Source organism: Microtus pennsylvanicus, chromosome 3 (assembly GCF_037038515.1).
Source record: "Microtus pennsylvanicus isolate mMicPen1 chromosome 3, mMicPen1.hap1, whole genome shotgun sequence".
Classification (NCBI taxonomy): Eukaryota; Metazoa; Chordata; class Mammalia; order Rodentia; family Cricetidae; genus Microtus; species Microtus pennsylvanicus.
The window spans coordinates 142032290-142054449 of NC_134581.1; the positions used below are offsets into that span (position 1 = coordinate 142032290).

The 22160-nt window shown below is 50.8% G+C and overlaps 1 protein-coding gene across 2 annotated transcripts; it reads right to left on the bottom strand.

Moving 5' to 3' along the window:
* Positions 1-384: 384 nt before the first annotated feature.
* Tmem8b (transmembrane protein 8B) lies at positions 385-21257 on the bottom strand. Of its 2 annotated transcripts, none has more exons than XM_075967342.1 (13): positions 20588-21257; positions 17005-17194; positions 16471-16678; positions 10902-11035; positions 10394-10662; positions 9356-9681; positions 6981-7074; positions 6755-6878; positions 6527-6669; positions 5694-5872; positions 1723-1869; positions 1503-1619; positions 385-1269 (listed from the first exon to the last, which is right to left on the bottom strand). In XM_075967342.1, exons 1-13 carry the CDS (start codon positions 21111-21113, stop codon positions 934-936), a joined length of 2793 nt encoding a protein of 930 aa, XP_075823457.1. In that variant the 5' UTR covers positions 21114-21257; the 3' UTR covers positions 385-933. The 2 variants fall into 2 exon arrangements, with proteins under 2 accessions (XP_075823457.1, XP_075823458.1); XM_075967343.1 differs by having other exon boundaries at positions 955-1265.
* Positions 21258-22160: the final 903 nt, after the last annotated feature.

The following is a 22160-nucleotide window of genomic DNA, read 5'->3' on the forward strand; positions in this document are numbered from 1 at the left end:
CATCTGAAATTTGTACCTGTTACTCCAGTTTCCTGGCACCTTAGCTTCCTTCTCTGTGGGTGTAGGCGTCGTGGGGAAGCCTGTCTTATGAATTCATCTCTGCACACACACAGCAAGCACACACACACACGCATGCGCACTCCCCTCTTCACTGCCACAGATTAGGGTCCACAACAACCAGGAAATGGACAGCAGGGAGCTTTGGAATTAAACACAGGAACCAGATGAGAGAGATGTGGGTATGCAAGCCATGGGGCAGAAGTCACAGACAGTAGCTTCCAGCATCTTTTTCAGGAAGGTCCTGTCACACGATTTCCTCAGTGTCCCTTTCCCTCCATCTTCCCACACCCTGGCCCCAGGAGGGTAAAGAAAGGCAGCACAGAATCAGTACAGACTTCATTGGAGACAAACCAGACTCCACCTGCATCAAATCAGGACCCCAGCTGCCTAGCCCCGCCCCAGCTGTCTCTCCCAGCCCTCTGCCCAGCACAGCACAGTCCAGATGTGGCCAGTGTTGCAAAGCCTCTGGGAAAATCTGGTGATGTGTTTCTCCAAGATGGACTCCTTTTCCCTCTGTACTGATGATTCATTCCTGATGACAATTTGTCTCCTTGAGAAGTATCTCATGTCTGTAGGAGCTCTTCCTATCCCTGGGAAGGGCTCCGCACCCCTAGGTCCTCCTTGGTCCTGAGGGACTGTGTCCTGCATAGCTCATCCTTAAGAAGGACTCCAGAAGAACAGGAGGACTCCGGGCTCTTAGGAAATTCTCCATGTCTTGGGAAGGCCTCCTGGTCCCTGAAAACAGTCATCCTTGAGAAAGACTGTGCGTCTCTAAGAAACACACTTGTCCCTTGTTCCTAGAAGGGCTCCACAGCCCCAGGAGGAACCCTAGGCAGGGTTCATAACCCCTAGGAGCCTGGCCCAAAGCCCCTCTCAGCTGGCACAGATGCTGCTGACAGTGGCCCCTCCAGGGCCCACAAGGCCCAGTTCTTCCTGTTCATTGATGCACAGCTGGTAACCGCAGCCCCGGGCCCGAGTTCCAGATGGGACCCGGCAGTCAGTCTTGGCACGAGGAGGTAGCAAGAAGCCTACGCTGCCAGCAATGAGCATATGCCAAATGCTATGAATGTAGAAGTAGTTGTCCCGGGTCTCCACGAAAGCATACAGAAGGACGGCACTGCCTGCAATAAGGCTGCCCGGGCACAGGTAGAAGAGCCAGCGGCGCCATGTTGGCGGATAACAGTGCCGGCGCCGGACGCTACGAACTGTCTGGGGGAAGCAGAGAAGTGGGATTCAGGAATACGAAGCCCTAGAATACAAGGCTCTAGAGTATGAGGCCAGAGACAGTTCAGACTTCCCCTCAGCCCTAGGTGTGACCTAAAGGCACCTGCCAAGACTTGAGTGGCCACTGTGAACAGCAGGTGAACTGGGGACCAGATGGCCAGCGCCCTGTATCCACTCCTGCCCCCTCCTTTGCCCTTCACAGGCCTCTCCACTCTTACCCAAGCTGTAGCCAAGATCCCAAGGGCGAAGAGACTGGGTCCAAGCAGGTTCCAGAGTCCATGCCGGTCAAGCTGCAGAGCCATAGACAGCAGCATAGCCCCCAGCAAATACAACACCTACAGAGACAGGACTCCAGGATTGGGCCAGGATGTGGGGGCATGAGTGGATTCTAAATAGAGGTTAGCTATGGCTGTCTCCCAGGATCCACTTTGCACTGACCTGCTTGATCACGGGCTGCAAACGAGCCATGGCAATGACGGTGACCCAAACTGACATTAAGGAGCCCAGGAAGTCACAGAACTGAAGCACATCGTAGTCCATGATGCAGAAAACCACAATGCCTGGCTGGTCACAGGCATGATAGAACTGCAAAAGGAAAGTGCGGGTGTTAAAAGGCCTTGAGGCCACAAGTCCAGGGCTGTGAAACCAAAGAAAGACCTGATGGGAGTTACTCCTCTGTCAGAGAAATAGAGGTCAGAGGTCACAGGTGAACAATACCAGGAAATGCCTGACTCCTTCATTCTTTTTTTAAGATTTATATGTATGGGTGTTTTGCCTGCACGCATGTCTGTGTACCATATGTACTCAGTGCCCACAAAAGCACAAGAAGAGAGCATAGAATCCACTGGAACTGGAGTTACAGACAGTTGTTAGCCACCATGTGGGTGCTAGGAATCAAACCCCAATCCTCTACAAGAGCAGCCAGTGCTCTTAACCACAGAGCCATCTCTCCAGCCCTGATTCACTTATTCTTGAGAAAAATAGCAGTGAGGTCTGGTCTGCTTTACAGCCAAGTGTATCTGGCAGCTCAGACACTGGTCCCCCACTCCTTGTGTGAGGAGTCATCACAGGCCCCTCCTCCTTTCTATGTGCTTCAAAGGCAGGTGTAAGACGCTGATTAAGCCTGGAATGTAAACTTAATCTTGAGAAGTAAATGCAAATCAGAAACCGATGTCTGCTACATTATTTAGTGGCTTATTACATCTGACACTAAAGAGGAGAATAGCCAGATAGCCACATGGAATCCCAGCACTCAGGACGAGATCAACCTGAGCTGCATAGTAGGTTCTAGGCCAGCCTGAGCAGCAGTCAGATCCTGTCCAGGATAGGTCGGGAAGAGATGCTCAGGAGACAAGTAATGTCCTATGAATCCATATTCAGATGTTAATTCTTCATGATTTGGAGAGCAGGGCCATGTCCCTTCACCATATGGTATCCTAGCGTGAGTACCATGCTGTCCCATGGCCACAGTGTCACTCTTCACAGCCACGGCCACCTATTATCTTGTGCAATCATGAGAACTGATAAGCGATGTTACACAGTACATTCAATAGCTGTCAGTTTCTGTCCTCATTATCTGGAATGTTTGGCTACACAGAGAACCAAGTGCTAGGTTTTTGGCATATTTTTCAAAAATATATTTTATATCTATAAACACCTGGATTATAGTCTTGCTGACTGCTCCTGTACCCCAGATAAGCACCACTCCCAGAGGTAAACTATCCTATGTTAAGACAAGGAAGAGGACACTCATCTACTATCCTTGTATGTCAACTACAAACTAACCAACAAGTCCTTAAACAGGCATGTCTGTGTTTAAACTAAGAAGGAAAAAGAAAAGACAATAGGAACCCTGTGTCCAGAAAACTGGATACTAGTTCTATGGGGGTTTTTGTTTTTTTTCTGAGACAGGGTTTCTCTGTAGCTTTGGAGCCTGTCCTGGAACTAGGCTCTTGTAGACCAGGCTGACCTCAAACTCACAGAGATCCGCCTGCCTCTGCCTCCCGAGTGCTGGGATTAAAGGTGTGCTAGTTCTGGAAAAGAACAGTTAGAGCAGGACTTTCAGTAGCAGACTTAACACCAGCAGCTCTTTCTCACACTCCTGTTTTTTTTTTTTTAAGATAGAGGGGGCTGGGTGGTAGTGGCACATGCCTTTAATCCCAGTAGTTTGAGGCCAACCCGGTCTACAAGAGCTAGTTCCAGGAAAGGCTCCAAAGCTACAGAAAAACCCTGTCTCAAAACACCCCCCACCAAAAAAAAAAAAACAACGGTTAAGGCTAGACAGAGTTTGGCAGTTAAGAGCACAGGCTGTCTTGCAAAAGCCCCCAGTTCAGTTCCCACTATGGCTCAAAACCTCCTGTAACTCCAGTCCTAGCAGACCCATTGGCCTCTGTGGGCACTGCACACATGGATGGGGTGCACAAAAATTCATGCACACAAGTAAAAACAATAGATCTTTTAAAGGGGAGTGGGGTTTCTTCGTGCAGGGTGAGGGAGTGAGTTTCCTCCAGTTCCTCCTTGGTCCCTTTTCAGGTTAGTACCGTATCTAGATAACAAAGAGGCATCTGGGCTAGAATATTCTAGGACAGAATGGATGTTCTGTTCAGTTCTGTACAGTTCCTGCTGTAGTAAAGTGTTCTTACTAATTCTGAGTCACTTTAGATCTCCATGAGGCCAAGAGTGGGCTGGCAGAACAGCTGTTGGTGGGGGGTGGGGGGGCTCTGTGAGTAACAGTAGACAGCACACCTGGTAACAAGAAGGAACAGAATCTAATACAAAAATAGAAAGAGACTCTCAGACCAGGCCTGAAAGGGAGCCAGCTAAACTGGGGTGCATTGGTCCCATCTGGTAGCATGGCTACAGCCTTCTCTGCCTTCTCTGTAGCTGAGTACCCAGAAGTCCCCGCAATCCTCACTTGGACATATAACCCCCTACTTTCTCCTAGACTACCAATATAATTTCTACAACCTGGGACTCAGGGAAGCACATATTGACTTTTGTGATACTCATCTTTTTAATTGCATTTTATAGTATAATAGTGTGTGTATGTGTATGTGCATGTGTTTGCACTTCAAAGGACAAGCTGAGGCTGCCACTCTGTCCCTCCTCTATATAGGGCACAGGGGTTGAGCTCAGGTTGTCAGGTGTAGTGGCAAGTGCTTTTCCTCACTGAGCTATCCCATGAATATGGTCTTGTGTGATATTCTTCTTGCCAAAACACAGAGAATCAAAGTCCATTTAAGATTTCTGCAGCGCTCACAGGTAGGCATTGTGTGCCACAGTTTACCAAAGACCTACAGGTGAGATGACAGAATCTACAGACACCAGGTCTCGGCAGGGAGCAAACTTGTTTGGAGCCAAGTCACACGAGGAGATGTACTTCCACCTTTCCTGACAGAGAGGCTTGTGAAGGTAATACGGACCTTTCTGGCTACAGAGAAGCTGGAAAACTCAGAGATGGAACTGTGAAGATTCCATAATGGGAACAGGGAGACTTAAAAACTGTAAATCTAGTTGGTTGTGGTGCTCACATTTAATCTCACACTTGGAGGGAAAAGCAGGAAGAGCTCTGTGAGTCTGAGGCCAGCCTGGCCTATGCAAAGACTTCCAGACCAGCCAGGTACACAGTGATACCTTGTTTCAACACAAACAAAGCCTATAGATCTACATCAGAATGTATTCCTTTGAGCTGGGAGCTATATCACATTGATATCTCCCATGATGCCTCAGGACAAAGTTTCTCAAGACTCTAAAACAGATTTTTGATTCCCTGCCTTCCAAAAGTTCTCACAGAAACCAAAAAGGCCATGTTGACTGAACGGGGGACATGCTTTCATGTCATAAAAATGAGCATGCTACAGACAGAAACCACAGAGCATGTCAGGTTTGAGGCAGGAGTACTTAGAGGTTAATGCCAGCCTGGACTACATGGAGAGTTTTAGGCCCACCTTGTCTGTAGATTAGAACTCTACTTCACAAACGATGAGAGAGAGTGAGGCAGCTGGGACGAGAACATGGAGATTGCTGAGCAGGGGAGCCTCCCACAGAGACAGTGAAGACTCCATGGAGAGACCCTGTGACAGTTAGACGCTGTGCTGGCTTACAGAGAAACCGTGAACACCCAATCCCACATTGCATTCCGTGTATTCAGTCAATATCTCTTCTCCCTCCACATGGGCTGGGACGCTCCACACCTGTGAGGCTGACTTGGAAGCAGCTTTGGCCATTTATCCCACAAGCTGCCTGACAAGTCACTTCCTACACGTTATTGGGGGCGGGCAGGGCATTGCTCTAGGAGACATAGTGAAGGTCCAGTCATCCTCAAACCGAGAGAATGTGGTGGAAACGTGGAGCCTCTCCCCACCCTGCAGTAAGAACATAGAGAAGCAGAGGTGCCGCTGTATACATACCGTGGAGAAGAACATGGTGAAGGTGTAGACAGCAGCTTCCAGCACGTACCGGCTCCGAATGGCCAAGACCACAGGTGGCAAAAACATGAGGTTGCTCAGGCAGAGGAGGAGTGTGGACAGCAGCTGGAATCCATAGGTGAGCGCATCGGCACTGTCTGTGCAACCCCAGCCTCGCCACCCTGCAAGTAGGGAAGGAAGGTACAGGGTGAAGGAGGGCAGAAGGCACCCCTGCTGGCCACCCATGCACAAGCCAAGTCTGACCTGCTCCCCACCCAGCCCGCTCACCATGCACAGCCAAGTCTGACCTGCTCCCCACCCAGCCCGCTCACCATGCACAGCCAAGTCTGACCTGCTCCCCACCCCGTGCACAAGCCAAGTCTGACCTGCTCCCCACCCAGCCCGCTCACCATGCACAAGCCAAGTCTGACCTGCTCCCCCCGAGCCCGCTCACCATGCACAGCCAAGTCTGACCTGCTCCCCCCACAGCCCGCTCACCATGCACAGCCAAGTCTGACCTGCTCCCCCCCAGCCCGCTCACCATGCACAGCCAAGTCTGACCTGCTCCCCCCCAGCCCGCTCACCATGCACAAGCCAAGTCTGACCTGCTCCCCCCGAGCACGCTCACCATGCACAGCCAAGTCTGACCTGCTCCCCCCACAGCCCGCTCACCATGCACAGCCAAGTCTGACCTGCTCCCCCCACAACCCGCTCACCATGCACAGCCAAGTCTGACCTGCTCCCCCCCAGCCCGCTCACCATGCACAGCCAAGTCTGACCTGCTCCCCACCCCGTGCACAGGCCAAGTCTGACCTGCTCCCCCCAAGCCCGCTCACCAGCCTTGCACTCGCAGGCCGCGTACAGGTAGTTGTGGGTGCGCAGCAGCTTGCACTGGCCATAAGGCCCACAGTCATCCACGCATGGGGACAGGAAGGTGCGCAACCGCACTTCAGCCGTCGCATTGCGGCATCGCACGAACCTGCGAGCATACAAGCTCCTGGTTATTTGAGGCCAGGGCCATCCCCAACCCAGCTCCAGCTATGTCCCCTATTGCTCTTGCTCACCGAGGTCCCACCCCGCAAAGAGAGCGGAGGGTCAGGAACCAGGTCCCCGTCTGTGGGAAAGGAATTCGAAGTCTGGCCACTCTGGACGTGACACTGACTGAGAGGAGGAAACCTGAGAGGGACTCTAAAGGGGAAGCATGGGCCCAGGAGAGAGAAGTGGTCAGCACGGAGTTAGAACCCACTTCTGGGAACCCAGCCTCCCTTTATTCCCCATTCCCATCCCCACCTTTGGAACACGTCACAGCAGCATCCCCCAGGCTCAAGGGCACCTCATGAGTCAGGCATCCGAACACTGTTACATTTTCTTGGTGCAGGGAACTCTGAGCAGGGTGAAGATGCAAATGAGGCTGTCAGACCCTTGGGGTGGGCCACCCCAGACCTGTCACTTCTCCCACTCCCTAAGGCTGGAAGTCCCATTCTCCTCTGGGTGGGCCCACTCCTCCAGGGATCAATCCATCAAAGCTGTGCTCTTACTCAGTAGGAGCCAGAGATCCATCAGATCCTCACAGCCAGACTCTCAAAGTCTAACAACAAAGCAAGCCCTGACTCTGAATCTTCCCTCTGGAAGAGAAGGCACCTTGGTTCATCCTATCTGATGCCAGGCGTAGATACCAGCAAAAGATGAAGGTAACTTAAGGTTCTCAGTTCCCTAATCCTGGGGCTGAAAGCTTATTAAGAAAATGCACTCCTCAAGTGAAATGATCCCAAGTACAAATGGAGGGAGCTGAAGCCAGAGAGATTAAATGGAGCAATCTGACTGGGGTGAAAAGAACACAGATATCCCCAGGTGTGGATGTAAGGGGTGGCTGTCTTTGAGGGAGGAATGGGACGCCACAAATTCATCTCAAGAAAGATCTGAGGCAGCCTGACACATTAAATTAGGATAAAAATAAAGGCTTGGGAGAACATTTCAAATCAGGCTGGAAAAATAAGGCTGTCCCTAGACATGAGCTATGTACTTGACTAAAGCGGAGAAGGTGCCCCATGAGTCTCCTCATCTGTGAGCACATCTGGGTTCGCTGGAGTCTCCAGGGTGGACTTCAGCTAAATTCTTAGTATTACTTTTGGTATTTCTGAGGTAGCATTTCATGTAACCCAGGCTTGCCTGGCCTGAAACTCACTATATGTAACTGACCCAGGCTCTGACTGGCCTCGTTGTGCTGGGATCATGTGTGTATGCCACCACACACGCCTTTCTTCAGCTGAATTCTCACCAGACAATGCTGCGTACGTACACCTGTCCTCAAGCACAAGAGTGGTTTATCACATCCTTCAGTGGAAGGCCGGGAGGGCAATATGCAGAAGTACTACTCAGTGAAAGAGATAGGAATAGCCAAAAGCAGCCCCCAGGTACATAGTCCTTGATCCAGGGGAAAGATCAAAATACTTGGAAGAAATAAAAAAGATCCAGGGTTCTTAGTCCACCACAATCCCCGATGAGCTCAGTGTAATGCAACAGCTTAAAGACACACTTGTTCTCCAGATGTATGAAGTCAAGGCTTGGCTGGGTGTGGATGTGCACCTTTAATCCCACTGCTCAGGAGGCAGAAGCAGGCAGATCTTTGTGTTTGAGGCCAGCCTGGTCTATATAGCAAGTTCCAGGCCCTCAGGGCTACTTAGTGAGACTGTCTGAAAAAATAAATAAATAAATGGATAAACAGTTTGCCTGCCACACTGGTCATACCAGTTCAGATTATCACTTTCAGAGACATGATGGCCAATCAAAGTGGAACAGAGGGATGAGTGTCGGGTAGAGGGAAGTCTAACACCGGAGTCCCCGACACTGAAGGGGTTCAGCTGTTGAGAGAGCGATGGAAACAGCTGAAGGGCTGCTAAAATAGCATAGCATTGTAGCCAATGCACAGCATTAAGGTGATACATGGTAATGAACGGGGTCTGTACTGTCTTTGTGTGTGCTTGCACCTGCACGTGTGCATGCGTGTGTGGGCACAGGTGTGTGCGTGTGAAGGCCAGAGTTCAATGTTAAGTATCATTCTTCAAATGCTATCCACCTTGTCTTTGAAGCATGGCCTCTCATTTGACCTGGAACTCACCAATTAGGCCAGGCTGGCCCAGGGACTATCCTGTTTCCACCTCCTCAGTGCTGAGATTATAGGTGTGTGCTTGGAAGGCAAGCACTTTATCCTCTGAGCTAGCTCAGACCCAAGCAGTTACTCACTGTTCATTTTTTTCTATAAATCTAAAACTTCTCTAAAAGAATCTATTACTACAAACAAGGACACACGTGGATTTGCTAGATATGACATCTAGACAGAACAAAGTCAGTGGGTAAAGTTCAGGAAAACAGTCCTAGTAGACTATTGGGAATGCCACTAGCTACAGGAGCTGTCTGAACACAGACTGCATGGCCTCTCGTTACAGAAATGAACTACCATTGCGATCAGCCCTCTAACAGGTCAACCTACAAACTAGAACCCTGGACCATTGTGTCCTGGCTGGCGCAGCTCTCACAAGGCAGTGGGGGCTGAGAACAAAGCACAGAAGCGACCTGGAAAGAGTGCCAGAAGGAGGCAGGGCCCTGCACGCCTGCAACCTTCCTTCAGACTCCCCAACAGGGAAGCACCCCTTCCCAAGAAGTACCACATTGAGCTGCAGCTCCAGACTAAGGACACCTCCACTGTCCAGCACTGGCAACAGCCTCAGAGCAAACACAGCTGGGCGCTCAGGTGGAAGAGCCACGCTGGGACCAAAGAAGATGTAGAAGTGGACAGAGAAGGTATCCAGCTCGTTGCGCAGAGTGGGACGCACTGGCCAGCAGTGCTCAGGTGGCGATGTGGCTGCAGACCCTTCTACAGGGGTCCCCTGGGATGGTGGCTCTGGGGGCAGTGGCTGGTTGCCCAGTGATTGGGGCATATTCATGGCAGCCCCAGGGACCAAGGCACGGGACAGGCTGGGTTGTGGACACTCTGTGAAGGAGAAGAAACCAAAAGTGAGACATGAGGTCCGTACAGCCCCATAGCCCCACCACAGACCAGAACTGAGCCCAACTCCTGTTGAGCTAGCAAAGGGGAGGAAGGAATGTAAACTAAAATAGAATGGGCCTGGAGAAAGGAGGCATCGAGACCATGGCACAGGGTCCAGGTGTTTCCTAATTGTCACAGAGATTCAATCACTACATTGTAGTCATCTGTCCCTCCCCAAGGTCAGAGTAGAGGAATTAAGATCACACGTGTCCTCCTCAAAGCAGTGAAAACACTGTACTAAAAGCTAATGGGAGGCCACTGTACTGATGACTGGAGCAGCTCCTCAAGTCCTGGCTGGCCCTGTCCACCCCAGGACACTGAAAATGAGATGAAGGGAGGGAGGGAGGGAGTGAGGGAGGGAGGGAGATGGAGATGGATAGGGAAAGAGAGAGGGGGAGAAAGAAAGAAAGAAAGAAAGAAAGAAAGAAAGAAAGAAAGCCTTTAGTTGTCCCAAGTCAGGCACAAAGACACATTATGAAGGCTACCCAATGACCTGAAGTTCCAAGGAGATGGGACCTCAGGAGTGTGAAGGAACCTGGGTGGGGTATAGGAAACTGTAAGGATGTGGTTGAGGGTCTCAGAACATAGCCATCCAGATTACCCCAGGTACATCCCTGCATAGATTGGGAGTTGAGGCAGATGAAGGGGCTCTGACCTTGTAACCGTACACATAGCTGGAAGCGGATGATCCTGCCAGGGCCGCGGGATGGTGTCTCCACACGCACATAGACCCAGTGCCCCCAGGGGGGCAGGGCCAACTCCAGCTGGCATACTGAGGCACCTCCACAGGCCACAGAGCTTGAGTTGTGCAGTGGTGGGGCCTTGGGACGTAGGCGCAGTGTCAGGGGGCAGGCAGATGCCCCTCGGCCCCCTACACACACCAGTTGTGCTGAAACCCTGTAAGTGAAGCTGGGCACAAAGACCCTGAACAGAGGACAGGTTGGGGGCAAGAAAAGACAGAGAGGTAAGAGACATGAGAGAGAAACAGAAGAAAGGGAAGGAACAGGTGGCCCGCTCAGATCTTCCTCGGTGTGAGGGGAGAGGAGACTGGACGGGACCCACCCTGGGGACTCTGGGTTACTTTGGCTAGAAGGAAAGCAAGATGGATCCCTGTATAAGACCAGAGGAGGAAAGGGCAGGGCAGGTTTGGAGTGTTTACTCACTTATACAAGGCTGAACGATTGTGGGAGGAGAGGGTTTGCTCTGAGGGACGGCCAGGAACCAGTACAGCCACATCCAGTAAACGTCGGACAATCAGCTGTGGCTGAAGGAGGTACTGACACTCGTCCTGGAGACCCTGAAACAAAAAGGGGTAGCAGGAGAGACAGTGGGGACACTACCAAACCAAGGCTAATATAACCTGCTGGAGGGGTCCTGAAGAAACCCTTTCATCCTCCAGTTCCCGGGGCTCCCATTCTGGAGCTAAGTTCGGAACTTTTCCTACCTGAGTAGTCATTTTTATTAAGTTTTGTATTAAAAATATTTTAGAATGGGCTTAACTACAAGGGTTGAGGGAAAAGATACTCTGAAGAAAGACATACCAAGTACAGGAGCAGCCTCTTCAAAGGAGAAACGCCTTTTTATTTGTGTGTGTTCATGTACTTTAGTGCAGCCACACGGCAGAGGGGAACCTCAGATCTGTCTCCTCATTCCTCCTTGCTTGAGGCAGGCCTCATCTTGTTTGCAGCTGTATGAGCCAGGCTAGCTGGCCCACCAGCTTGGCCTGTGATTTTCTGGAGAGTCTCCTGTCCCCACCACCATCTTGTCAGAGAAGCACTGGGATTCCAGATGTATGCTACTCAGCTTTATATGAGTTCTGGGGTCTGAACTCCTGTCCTCGTGCTTGTAAAGCAAGTGCTTTACCCCCTGAGCCATCCCCTCAGCTCTTAGGCCCATCATTCTGGTCACCTCTGCTCTATCTGGGTCTTCAAGGACCCAACACTGATGCTGTGGCTCTGCTGTGCCTTCTCCCAGCCCAGCCCTCCTCTTGGTACACTGCTAGCCAGCAGTCCCCGCACACACTGCACAGCAAGCCATCCCATCCCACAACTCTCACTGGCTCTTCTGGGCATGGAAAGCTCCTCCTAGGCCTCTGGTCCAACCCTCCCACCACCACTAGTTTAACTGTTCCTGCTCTCTAGGCTGCCCTTCTGACATGTGCCTGTCTGACCTCTGCTCCAGCACACTGTGAAGACTACTACCTAAGCAACCTCCAGACTATTTGGAACTTGAGAACAGGACTTGGCCCGCCCAACATGGGCCTATCATGCTCTGCACAACTTGCCGTGAATGTCTGCCAAACTCATAAATCAGCCCAGCTGCAGACAGCACTGACCTTTTTGAAGCCAAAATCTGTCCCCTCACAGCTACTCTGACCTGACCTATGGCCTCAGACTGTTTCTTTGGACAGCGAAGGACAGCCACCACACTTCCCAAGGCTTCTCTTGTACTGGACAAGCTCCCAAGACCCTGTCCTACTATAGTGAGAGCCCCCTCCCAGAAACCCCATCACTCAACATCACAGCTCTCCTTCCACAGCAGCGACCTCTTCTACGCCCCACAAACCCATCAGCTAAAGGGTGTAAGGGTCTCTGAATGAGGCTTCGCTAACCATGTAGACCAGGCCTTTGGTTGGCCTGATAAACTAGAGACTATGCTTGTTATGGTGGTTGTTCTGATAAGATGTGCCTCCAAAGCCTTGTTCTGGGAGAAAGTTCCAGGCCCTGACATTCCACCATGAGTCGGCCAAGCCTTGGGCTCTGGGCTGATCACAGTGCTGTGCGAAGAGGCAGCCGCCCTGCCCTGCCATCTCACTGTTCATTCCCGATGCTTAGCACACCACCTGACACATCTGAGGTGCTGGAAACAAAACAGCTGTCGAGCTGAAGGATGGGTGCCCAGAAGAGACTTCCTTGAGTGATACAATTATCCAGAATTTTCCATCTCTGACATCCAAAGCAGATGTCCCTCACTTCTCATGCCAAACCCTATGGATCAGAAATACTCTGGCATTACATTTCAGAGGACCCCCAGTCCACCACCCCACTGAACACAGGAATCCACGGCAGTCTCATGCTTGGTATGCCCCTGCCTCACAGCCGAGGGAAAGAAACACTGTGCCCATGCTTACTGTTGAGTTCAGGAAGGGATCAGGACCAGGCATGCTCTGGCTGTGTTCCTTCAACATCCAGTCTCTTCTTCAATATGAAGCAGAAACCAAGAATGGTGGAGGGCCTAGCAGAAGGCTTTGGACTATGGGAACTCCTCCTATTTTGTGGGGCACAGGGAATGTCTTTTCTTTTTTGTTCTTTAGAGAGGATACCAGGTCTTATTCTGTAGTCCAGGCTAGCCTTGACCTCACCTGGTAGTCCAGGCTGGTTACAACTCATGCCAATCTTCCAACCTCAGCCTCTTAGAAACAGGATTACAGATACGAGTCACCATGCCCAATTGTTAAAATGCGCCCCAGCAGACTGGCCTGTAGGCAAGTCTATGCTGCATTTTCTGGATTGATGATTGATGTGGGGGAGGGGCTAGTTCACTGTGGTGGGGTAACCCTTGGGCTGGTGATCTTGGGTTCTATAAGAAACCAGGCTGAGCAAGCTAGAGGAAGCAAGTCAGTAAGCAGTGTTCCTCCATGGCCTCTGCATCACCTCCTTCACCTCCAGATTCCTTCCCTATTTGAGTTCCTGCCCTGGCTTCCCTTGGCAATCGAGTATGACCTGAGAGCTGTAAGCTGAAAGAAACCCCTTCCTCTCCACACTGCCACAGTCACGGTGTTCTGTTTCTCCACGGCAGGAGAAACCCTGACTATGACAGGCTTGCAGACTGAAGATACTCAAGGACACGTGGCTTCCCCGTCCCCAGTTTCCTGTCCTCAGTCAGTCAACAGCAATTAGTGTAGAAGTGAGTGACAGCAGGACAGACTGCAGGGGCGGGAGAGGAAGCAGAGCGACATTCAGGAGGTCACTGTTATGGCGGTACAGGAGAGCACTGGAGATGTGCTAGGTGGAGAGGCATCTGCAGATGTGTTGAGAGCAGAGGAACACACTTTAGGAACTGGTCATGAGGAAGCAAGAGAAAAGTAAGACTCAAGAGTGATGACACATTTGAGGCTTGAACAACTGGTGGGCAGTGGCTATCTACTGGGAAGAAGACAACCAAAAGGAAGACCCCCAAGCCTGGAAGTAAAGTAGGAGTCAGAGTTTGGGGCTCTGCTTTGCTTGGGGCATATTAAACCTGAGACTGTTCTTAGAAGCAGTTGAAGGTGTCATGAAAGCTCGCAGATATAGTTTGAGATTCAAAGAATATAAGACTGGCTGTCTACTCTAAAGAGGCATAGACAGTATTTAAAACAACTCTGCCATAGACACCAAAAAAGAGAATGAAAAACAAAAAGGAGTTCTTCTGAGACCAAGCCTCAGGTTGTAACAGCACACACAGATCAAGCAGAAACATCAGGGAAAAAAGTGTTGTGAAATATTATTTTAACTAGGCAAAGATGTGTTATATTTCTTTATGCTGTATTTGTTTAACTATGTAAGGATGTGTGTTTAACTATGTACAGATGTGTTGTATTTGTTTTACCCTGCCTGCCTAAAGGCACCTAATTGGTCTAACAAAAAGCTAAACAGTCAATAGCTAGGCAGGAGAGGAATAGGAGGAACTGACAGGCAGAGAGAATAAGTAGGAGGAGGAATCTAGAGAGAAAAAAAGATGAAAGAGGAGAGAATGAGGGAGACGCCCAGGGTGAGAAGTCAGGCAGCCGCCAACTAGACATGAGAAACAGTAAAAGTAAGAAATACTGAAGTAAGAAAGGTAATAAGCCCCAAGGCAAAAGGCAGGTAAAAAGAAAGAGGTTAACTTAAGTTAAAGAGCCAGAAATGAGCCTAAGATAGGCCAAGCATTCAAAACTAATAAGAAGTCTCTGTGTCATGATTTGGGAGCTGGTTGGTGGCCCAAAAGAAAAGGCCTGGTACAAAACACGGGAGTCATAACGCCAAGACAAGACCAGTCAAGGAGGAAAGAATGATATGTGGAAGGAGTTGAAATCTGGATACTAGTTATCTACAGGGAGAGAAACTCAAGACTAGGGAAGAAGGCTAGTTTCCCAGGATTGAGGAGCTAAAGAATCCTTAGAGGCCCATGTATGATTCAAGAAGGTAATCAACACTTTAGAAGAACCACATCCAAGATCCTTGCCCATCCAACCTCTAGAACAGGCACATCCAAAGAGCTGCACTTGCCAGTGCTCAGACCTGCAGCCTCCAGTGACCAAACTGTGCCCTTTCTCTCTGGTCTCACCACACTGCAGAGAGCATGGCTGTCTAGGCCTCTATTTGCAGTGCCAAGTCCTGCTGGGACTGAAAACTCTCTCTAGATGCAAACATGTACGCCAGGCCTGCTTGTCTTCTCACTCCCCAGTGATCTAGACACTTTGAATCGTGCACCAGGTTCTAGGAAGCCTTGCTCTGTACTGCTATCCCCAAGCAATCCTGGCCACGCCTATCCGGGTCTCAGCTCCACATTCCTTAATAGTAATAGTAATAGTAGAATTATATTTATAGTAGAATTATATTTATGAAGTAGCAATGAAATAACTTTATGGTTGAAGGTCATCACAACATAAGGAACTGTGTTAAATGATCTAACATTAAGAAGGTTGAGAACCACTGGGCTAGAAGATTCTTCCCTCAGTTCTTACAAAATGAGACAAGATCATGACTGAGTCAAGAGGCAGTGTCTTTGAGATTTGACCAAAGATCAATGAAGACATTCTTCCTAGTATAAAAATCCTTAGTTCAACAGGAATCAAGAGTCCAGAGACAGGTAATCTCCCAGCATGCTCTCATCTAGAGGGCTCCCAGGTCTTCATGGACTTTACAACACTCAGCCTAGACTGGTCAAGATACTATGCCAATTCAGAGGCAATTTTCACCTGGTTGGGAATTTCTGTCCCTCTTAATCCTCAAAGGCCAAACACCACTGGCTTTCTTGCTTAATGCTCTTACTTTATAACACTCTTAATCCTCACCTGTTCATTCTCTGTCCTTCAACACACACACGGCCACCAGACTAACAGTGGCCAGCTCACCATGCCTTCCCTCTCCTGCAATGGGCAGAAGGAGGAAACCTATGTACTTCCTCACTCCCAGGAGGAATCCCAACTTGTCTAACACACCAGAGTGGCAGGAAAACATTGTGGTATTGTCTTTCACTTCAAACTAAAGAAACATCCTGACCTTTGGCCCTTCCCTTCAGACTGACAATCTCCGCTGTGTTAAAGTCCACGCTGACATTCAGAGGAAAGGAAGGTAATGGTCGGGAAGGATATCAGCTATCTAAAGCTTCTTTTATTAGGAAAACTTTCTCTCATGGTTTCTCAGAGGGCAAAGGAGAGACCTGAAACCGTGATGCCTGAGCTAGAGACAAGGATGTAGCCTGAGAGACGTTTCAGGGCTATTATAAACCAAAATTAAAAAATAAAACAGTGCTGTGTTTGTATGGCAGATTTTGGACTTCGTAGTTTCTCTTCAACCTACCCAGAATCACCATGTCCCAATTTTCAACTACAGACCATCCCACAAGCTAAGCTGCTGGGCTATAATAGTGCCCCCCCAGCCATGCTGGTGCTGGTGCTCTCTCTGATAAAAGGGCTATGATGCCAGCGGGCACTCAGCAGCGATGGATGGGAAGATATGATTCCTCCTGTCCCAGGGAGCATCAACCCACCTTGACAGAGATGTGGCCATGGGCTTGGGGAAGGTGTGCAGCCAAGAACCAGTCCCCAGGTAAGGGGCTGCTGACGTTAAAGATGCCTGAGGTTCTGTTGGGCAGTGTCCAGCTGAGGGTGAGTGAGAAAACCCCAGGCACAGCCGTGTCTGTTGGAAAGTGTGTATGCAGGGGATTGATGACAGGGGGCGCTCCAGAGCGGAAATACCTGGGTGACATGAAAGGAAGAGCAGTGGGGTAGGAATTAGGAAATAGGGGTTAAAAAAAACTGTCATTCATCACTAGTAAACAAACAGATTTCCTATACTGACATATACCACAGAATTATCCCAGGAAGAGATGGAGTTCATAAGGGGCAATAGGTCAGTTCAAGTATCCACGGTAGTTACATGAAGTCAGGTGACAAGGAGGCCTTATTCAACCTGGATAAGGGTCAAGGTCACGGTCAGGGGGCGTGTTTAGACCTCAAAATGTCACACTCCAGTTTGGAAAGTAACTAGGGTTGGAAATTGGGGATACAGATCAAACACTCACACAGTCACACTTTGATCTGGGCAGTGGTCCCCAAAGGTTCCTCCCTGTTCCTTGAAGATGATGAGGTTCCAAACAGCCAGGAACGTGTCCTCAGGAACGTGGAAGTGGAAGAGCTCGGTGCTGGCAAAGGAGCGAAATGGGCTGAGCTTTCGGGGTGAGCAGGTGGAGTAATCGGTCAGGAAAAGGCCTCCTGGGAAGCAGAAGGGAGTCAGCGGAAGGGAGGACAAAGGCATTTCCACTTGGTTGCAAGCCCATTTTCCTCACCAACAGCACCAAGCCAACAATCACACTCCACCAGCCAGGAGCTGGGGTTTATGCTAACCTAGCCAGTGTCTGCTTAGTTCCTCACAAAACCTTGATCTTAAAAAAATGCCTATCACAAAAAAATTAGAAAACTGAGAATTTAGGACACTTCATATAACGTCAAGGTCACTGACTTAGGAGGTATTATTCTCCTCTCACCAAGCCTAACTAAACAGGGTGTGCAAGTGTGTGTGTGTGTGTGCGTGTGTTTGTGTGTGTGTGTGTGTGTTGGCATAGGCTCTTAAGCCACTGAGCAAGCTAGAACTCCACCTGTGGGGCTTGGGAGTCAGCACAGAACTCTGTAACTTGTTTGTTTTCTGCCCTTCTCTATGCCCCAGTGGTTAGGAGCAGTAAAAATTCTCAGAAGCTTCACAAGAGCTGTCTGTATACCAGCTCAGGGCAGAAGAGGGGAGGGGAAGGTGTGGTGAGGCTGCAAGGGAGCTGCTTGGGTGGCAGAGTCAAGAACAGGAGCTGGCAGGCCACCACGACAGTGCCCAAGAGAGGAGAGTGATCAGACGCTCTAGGGTCAAAATGCATAGCCAGGGTGTTCTCCCAGGAGGAGGTCCTGAAAGGCAGTCATTCGGTGACTAAGTGGCACCCTAAATTACTTTGGAATATTTGGAGTAGACCAGGCTCTCTGGCTCGCTCGCTCTCGCTCTCTCTCTCTCTCTCTCTCTCTCTCTCTCTCTCTCTCTCTCTGTGTGTGTGTGTGTGTGTGTGTGTGTGTGTGTGTGTGTGTATCTCTAGCTGAAATGCTCACAGTGGACAGGAAAGCCACAGGCCCTAGCCACGCATGCACATAGGACAGGAGTGTCGTGGCAGTGAAGGTAACAGGATACACCTGACAGGAGAAGGTGGCTCAGAGTGCAGGCAGTGTCCCCATATAAAGCACTCTCATGGCCTCTCTGTCTCTACTCTCTCAATGGCCTGCGCCCCCCCCCATTTCAAAACAGTTCCAAAGAAGCCCAGAAATATGTCTCTGGACAGGAGGAAAGCTGGGTGGACTCAGGTGTCTTCAAGACACAGTAAAGGTTGGAAGAGGAGATTTCAGCAACACAAGAAATACCCACATGGCTTCCCTACTCTGATGGTCTCTACTCCTGGAGATGGGAGCATGACCCCTAAAATGAGGTATTTAAAGTAACAGAGACATGGGGCATCAGTAAAGGGAGGCTGCTGAAGGACAGCAGGTTGGCCACACTAAACTGGGGCACCTTTGAAGAGTCACACTCCAGAGGTACCTTATACAAGCAGAAGCCACCGGCCAGAGTGGCTCAAAGGCCATGACAGCACCAAAGGACTAGACTGCTGTGCCAACCGAAGACCAATCTCAACAAGAGAAACTGCCAGCTTGCACTGCCCAGCAACCAAAGGCTCAGAGCTGCACTCAGACAGTGGTGGGGAGGTATCCAAAGCAGATGAGGGGCAGGGAGACTAGCTAAAGGAGAAGACAGCTCTGCCTCCAAACTGAGCAGCCCTGAATACTATTGTTACAAGCAATAAGAGCTCTGGAGTGCCCTCTGCTGGGGTTAGGGCAGGCTGCTCCTCCTAAAGTGAGCACCAGACAAGCACAAAGAGCTTACTTGGCCTGGAGAATCAGGGAACTGCCGAGCCAATTCCATCAAACCAGAGGCTATGGAGGCTGTGGGTGTCACAGGATGTGCTTGAAGGAAAAGGAGAGAGCGGCAGCTTGGAGCTTGGGAGGAACTTAGAAGGAGTTTGAAGGCGGGGTGGATCCTTGGGAAACAGTCCTATTCACCTCATTCTTTGATTTGGGATTTGAACAGGGCCTACCAGAACCATGTCCCAGCGGACTCGTCCTGGCTCCCCTTCTACAATAACATATAGGTGCTTTCCCACCACCTAAATCATACGAGTGTGTGCAAACTCCCCTCATCAAAACCAAAAACCTGACTGCCAGCTGTTTCTGCAGTCATCAACAATGGATGTCCATTCCTCCACCCTGGGCCCTTCCTTCCACAAGCCGCACTTCAGCGATATATTCATAAGAGGAGTGGGCCAAGCTGAGAGTGTGTGGGCCACATCACATGTCCCCTGCCCCTCACACAATGACATATGTATGCACTCCAAAACCATGTCAGCTCGTGTACACTCAGATAAAATACATGTCACCAGTGTGTAAGCATGAGCACATGCCGCACACACACCATTCCCACAGATTCCTGTTATACACACAGGTACATAGCACCCGCACATCTCTGCAGGATGCGCTGACCTCAAGCTGTACACTAAAGCCAGCCCACGGAGATCAATGAAACCCACCTCCGTCCACAGATGTTACTGCCAAAGACTGTTGAGCACGGCTCAGTCCCAGTGCCACTCAGCAAAGGTGGCCTGGGGCTGAGGTTATCTCTGCCCTTAGGCTGGAGCAGTCTCTGCATCCCTCGGTCTAGCCATTAAGAAGCTGGGCCACTCCTCCCAACCAACTGACTTCCTAGGCTACGCGTTGGATAAAGACTGACACCTGACAAATGAGAAACTGTTTATGAATTAAGCCTCCTGGCAGACAGACTAGGGAGACAAGAAAGTATGCTCTGGGCCAATGGAAGAATACTTCAACCTGGAAGGTATTCAGAGAGAGAAAGGGGACGGGAGGGAGCCAACCAGTATGTCATAGCAACTAGGAACCCTAGGAACCCTTTTTTCTAGCCCCACTATTGCCACTTACACACAATACAACTCTAAACAAATTACGCCCTCACTGAGCCTCAGTTTCCCCATCTGTAGAATGCTGCTGAGGTTCAGCCATGCTTTAAAAGTATCAAATTATCCATAGCCCAGTGGCGCTTGCTTGGGGAAAGACCCAGCACAAGAAGAAAGCTTATTATAATAGCAACTAACCCACATCCGTCTATGCAATGCAACATGTTGTCTTCAAGACTGTTTGGAATGTGCACTTGGCACAAAGGTTTAGGCCATGTCTGGACCTAGAACTGAAGTGTCTATTCTATAGGACTATGTCGTCTCCATAGAATTTCGCAGGAGTAAAGCCCCCAAGACTTCCCAAGGGGTCAGGATGGACACCAAAAAATGAAATCTCGCAGAGCTTTTTCGGGACTATTAGCCACCTGCTGAACCAGCTGAGCAACACCACTCTTGAAGTCCGCCAAACCAATCTCTTGTGTAAGCCCTTCTCCCCTTATTTCCTCCCACGTCCCCAGTGACCTAGCTCCCCAAGTCCCACCTCTCCCAACCCTTTCCAAGCCCTCCCTCCCCGGAACCCCATCCTTATCTCAATTTTTCCTGTTTCCACACTCACCAGCCCCTGGACCAAGGACAGAAAACAGCAACAGCAGCAATAGGGCTGGCGGCAACTGGAGCCCAGACCTGAGTCGAGGCTGGGAGAGGGGCAGAGTATGAGAGAGGCGGGGAGCCAGCGGAAGAGACTTGGGCAAACACAGAGATGGGGGCAAAGGCTGAGATATTGGGTTGCGTTGGACTGAGCACTGGGGCTCAAACAAGGGCAGAAGATGTGCTGGGAGGAGTGAGGGAAATGGGGACGGGAGCAAGGGCTGGGGCTGGGCCAGGGGCTTAAGCAAACGCTGGGAATGGGACAGGGTCAGAGGCTGGGCTGGGATTTGTGACAAGGGGTGGAACAAGGGCCGAGGCGGAGATAGCGGCCAAGTCAGAGGCAGGGACTGGGGCTGGAGCGGGGACCTGGTCCTGGGCATTCGCTGGGACATAGGCCCGGGCCGGGGCAGGTTTGGGAAGTGGGGCGAGGGCGTGGCCGGCGGCCAAAGCTGAGATTGGGATAGGATGAGGGGCCGGGACAAGGGCTGGGCCATGGCCCGGGGCGGGGGCGGGGCCGGCCAGGCCCGCACGGGACGCTCGCAGAGCTGACCCGCGGCTCCGCTCCCCACGCCCGGGGGGTGGCCTCCGGCGTCCTCGCGGGCCCGGGGTCGTCACCGGGACCTGGGTAGGAGTTCAGGCCTGGGCGACTCCGGGCTGCGCTGAACCGGCGATAAGCAGGCCCCGCGGCGTCCTCGGCGTGACGCTCGCCTGGCGCTCCGCCCTACGCCTATTTGATTGGTCCCTCTCCGCAGAGCCCGCCCCCACCAAATCCTATTGGCCTCTAACTGAAGCCGGCTGGGCTACCTACCTGAGAACCTCCTTCTCACCCTAATAGAGAACTCGGGTGACCTCTTAGGTCCCCACAGCATCCAGTGAACGCCAGAATGATACAGGAACCTTCCAGAAACTCACATAACCAGGCTCCTCTCAGAACATGTTCCTCCCAGTCATATGTTGGCACAGCCTACACAGAGACTCACTCAACTTGGGTCCCACCTAGATCCAAAGCAGCCCCCTCAGGAAACCTCACCCACGCAGATGACCAGACTACTGTTGCCATGGAGACTACTGGGCGTTCCGGTTGCCCTGGAGATCTATGCCAGCCCCCCCCCCTCCCGGTCTGGGTTCTAGAGGTTTCAGTCAAGTACATCCTTCATCGGCCCTGGACCTCTCTTGTCCCTTCCCTTTACTGTCCTTCCTCAATTCTGGCCAGAGTCCCTTTGCGAAGGTCTGCAGATGCCCAGGTCCCCAAACAAACTTAACAATAAGACCTCTTACTTAGCAACTACAGCCTGGCTCATCCAAAGCAAAACCGTTCATTCCCTCAGTCAGGACCAGTACTTCCCCCTCCAACCCAGGTAAAGATCCTGACCTAAGGACCTAAGGACTTGCAACCACCAAGCCTAAGCTCAGAGGTATGTCGTTTCTCCACTGCCCTCTACCCCAGCCCTTTACTCCTTCCTTCTCCTGGTACCTTCTGCCCCTCCCCACGCATTCTCTACTTTTCATCATTATCCCACCCACCCACCCACTTTCTCCCC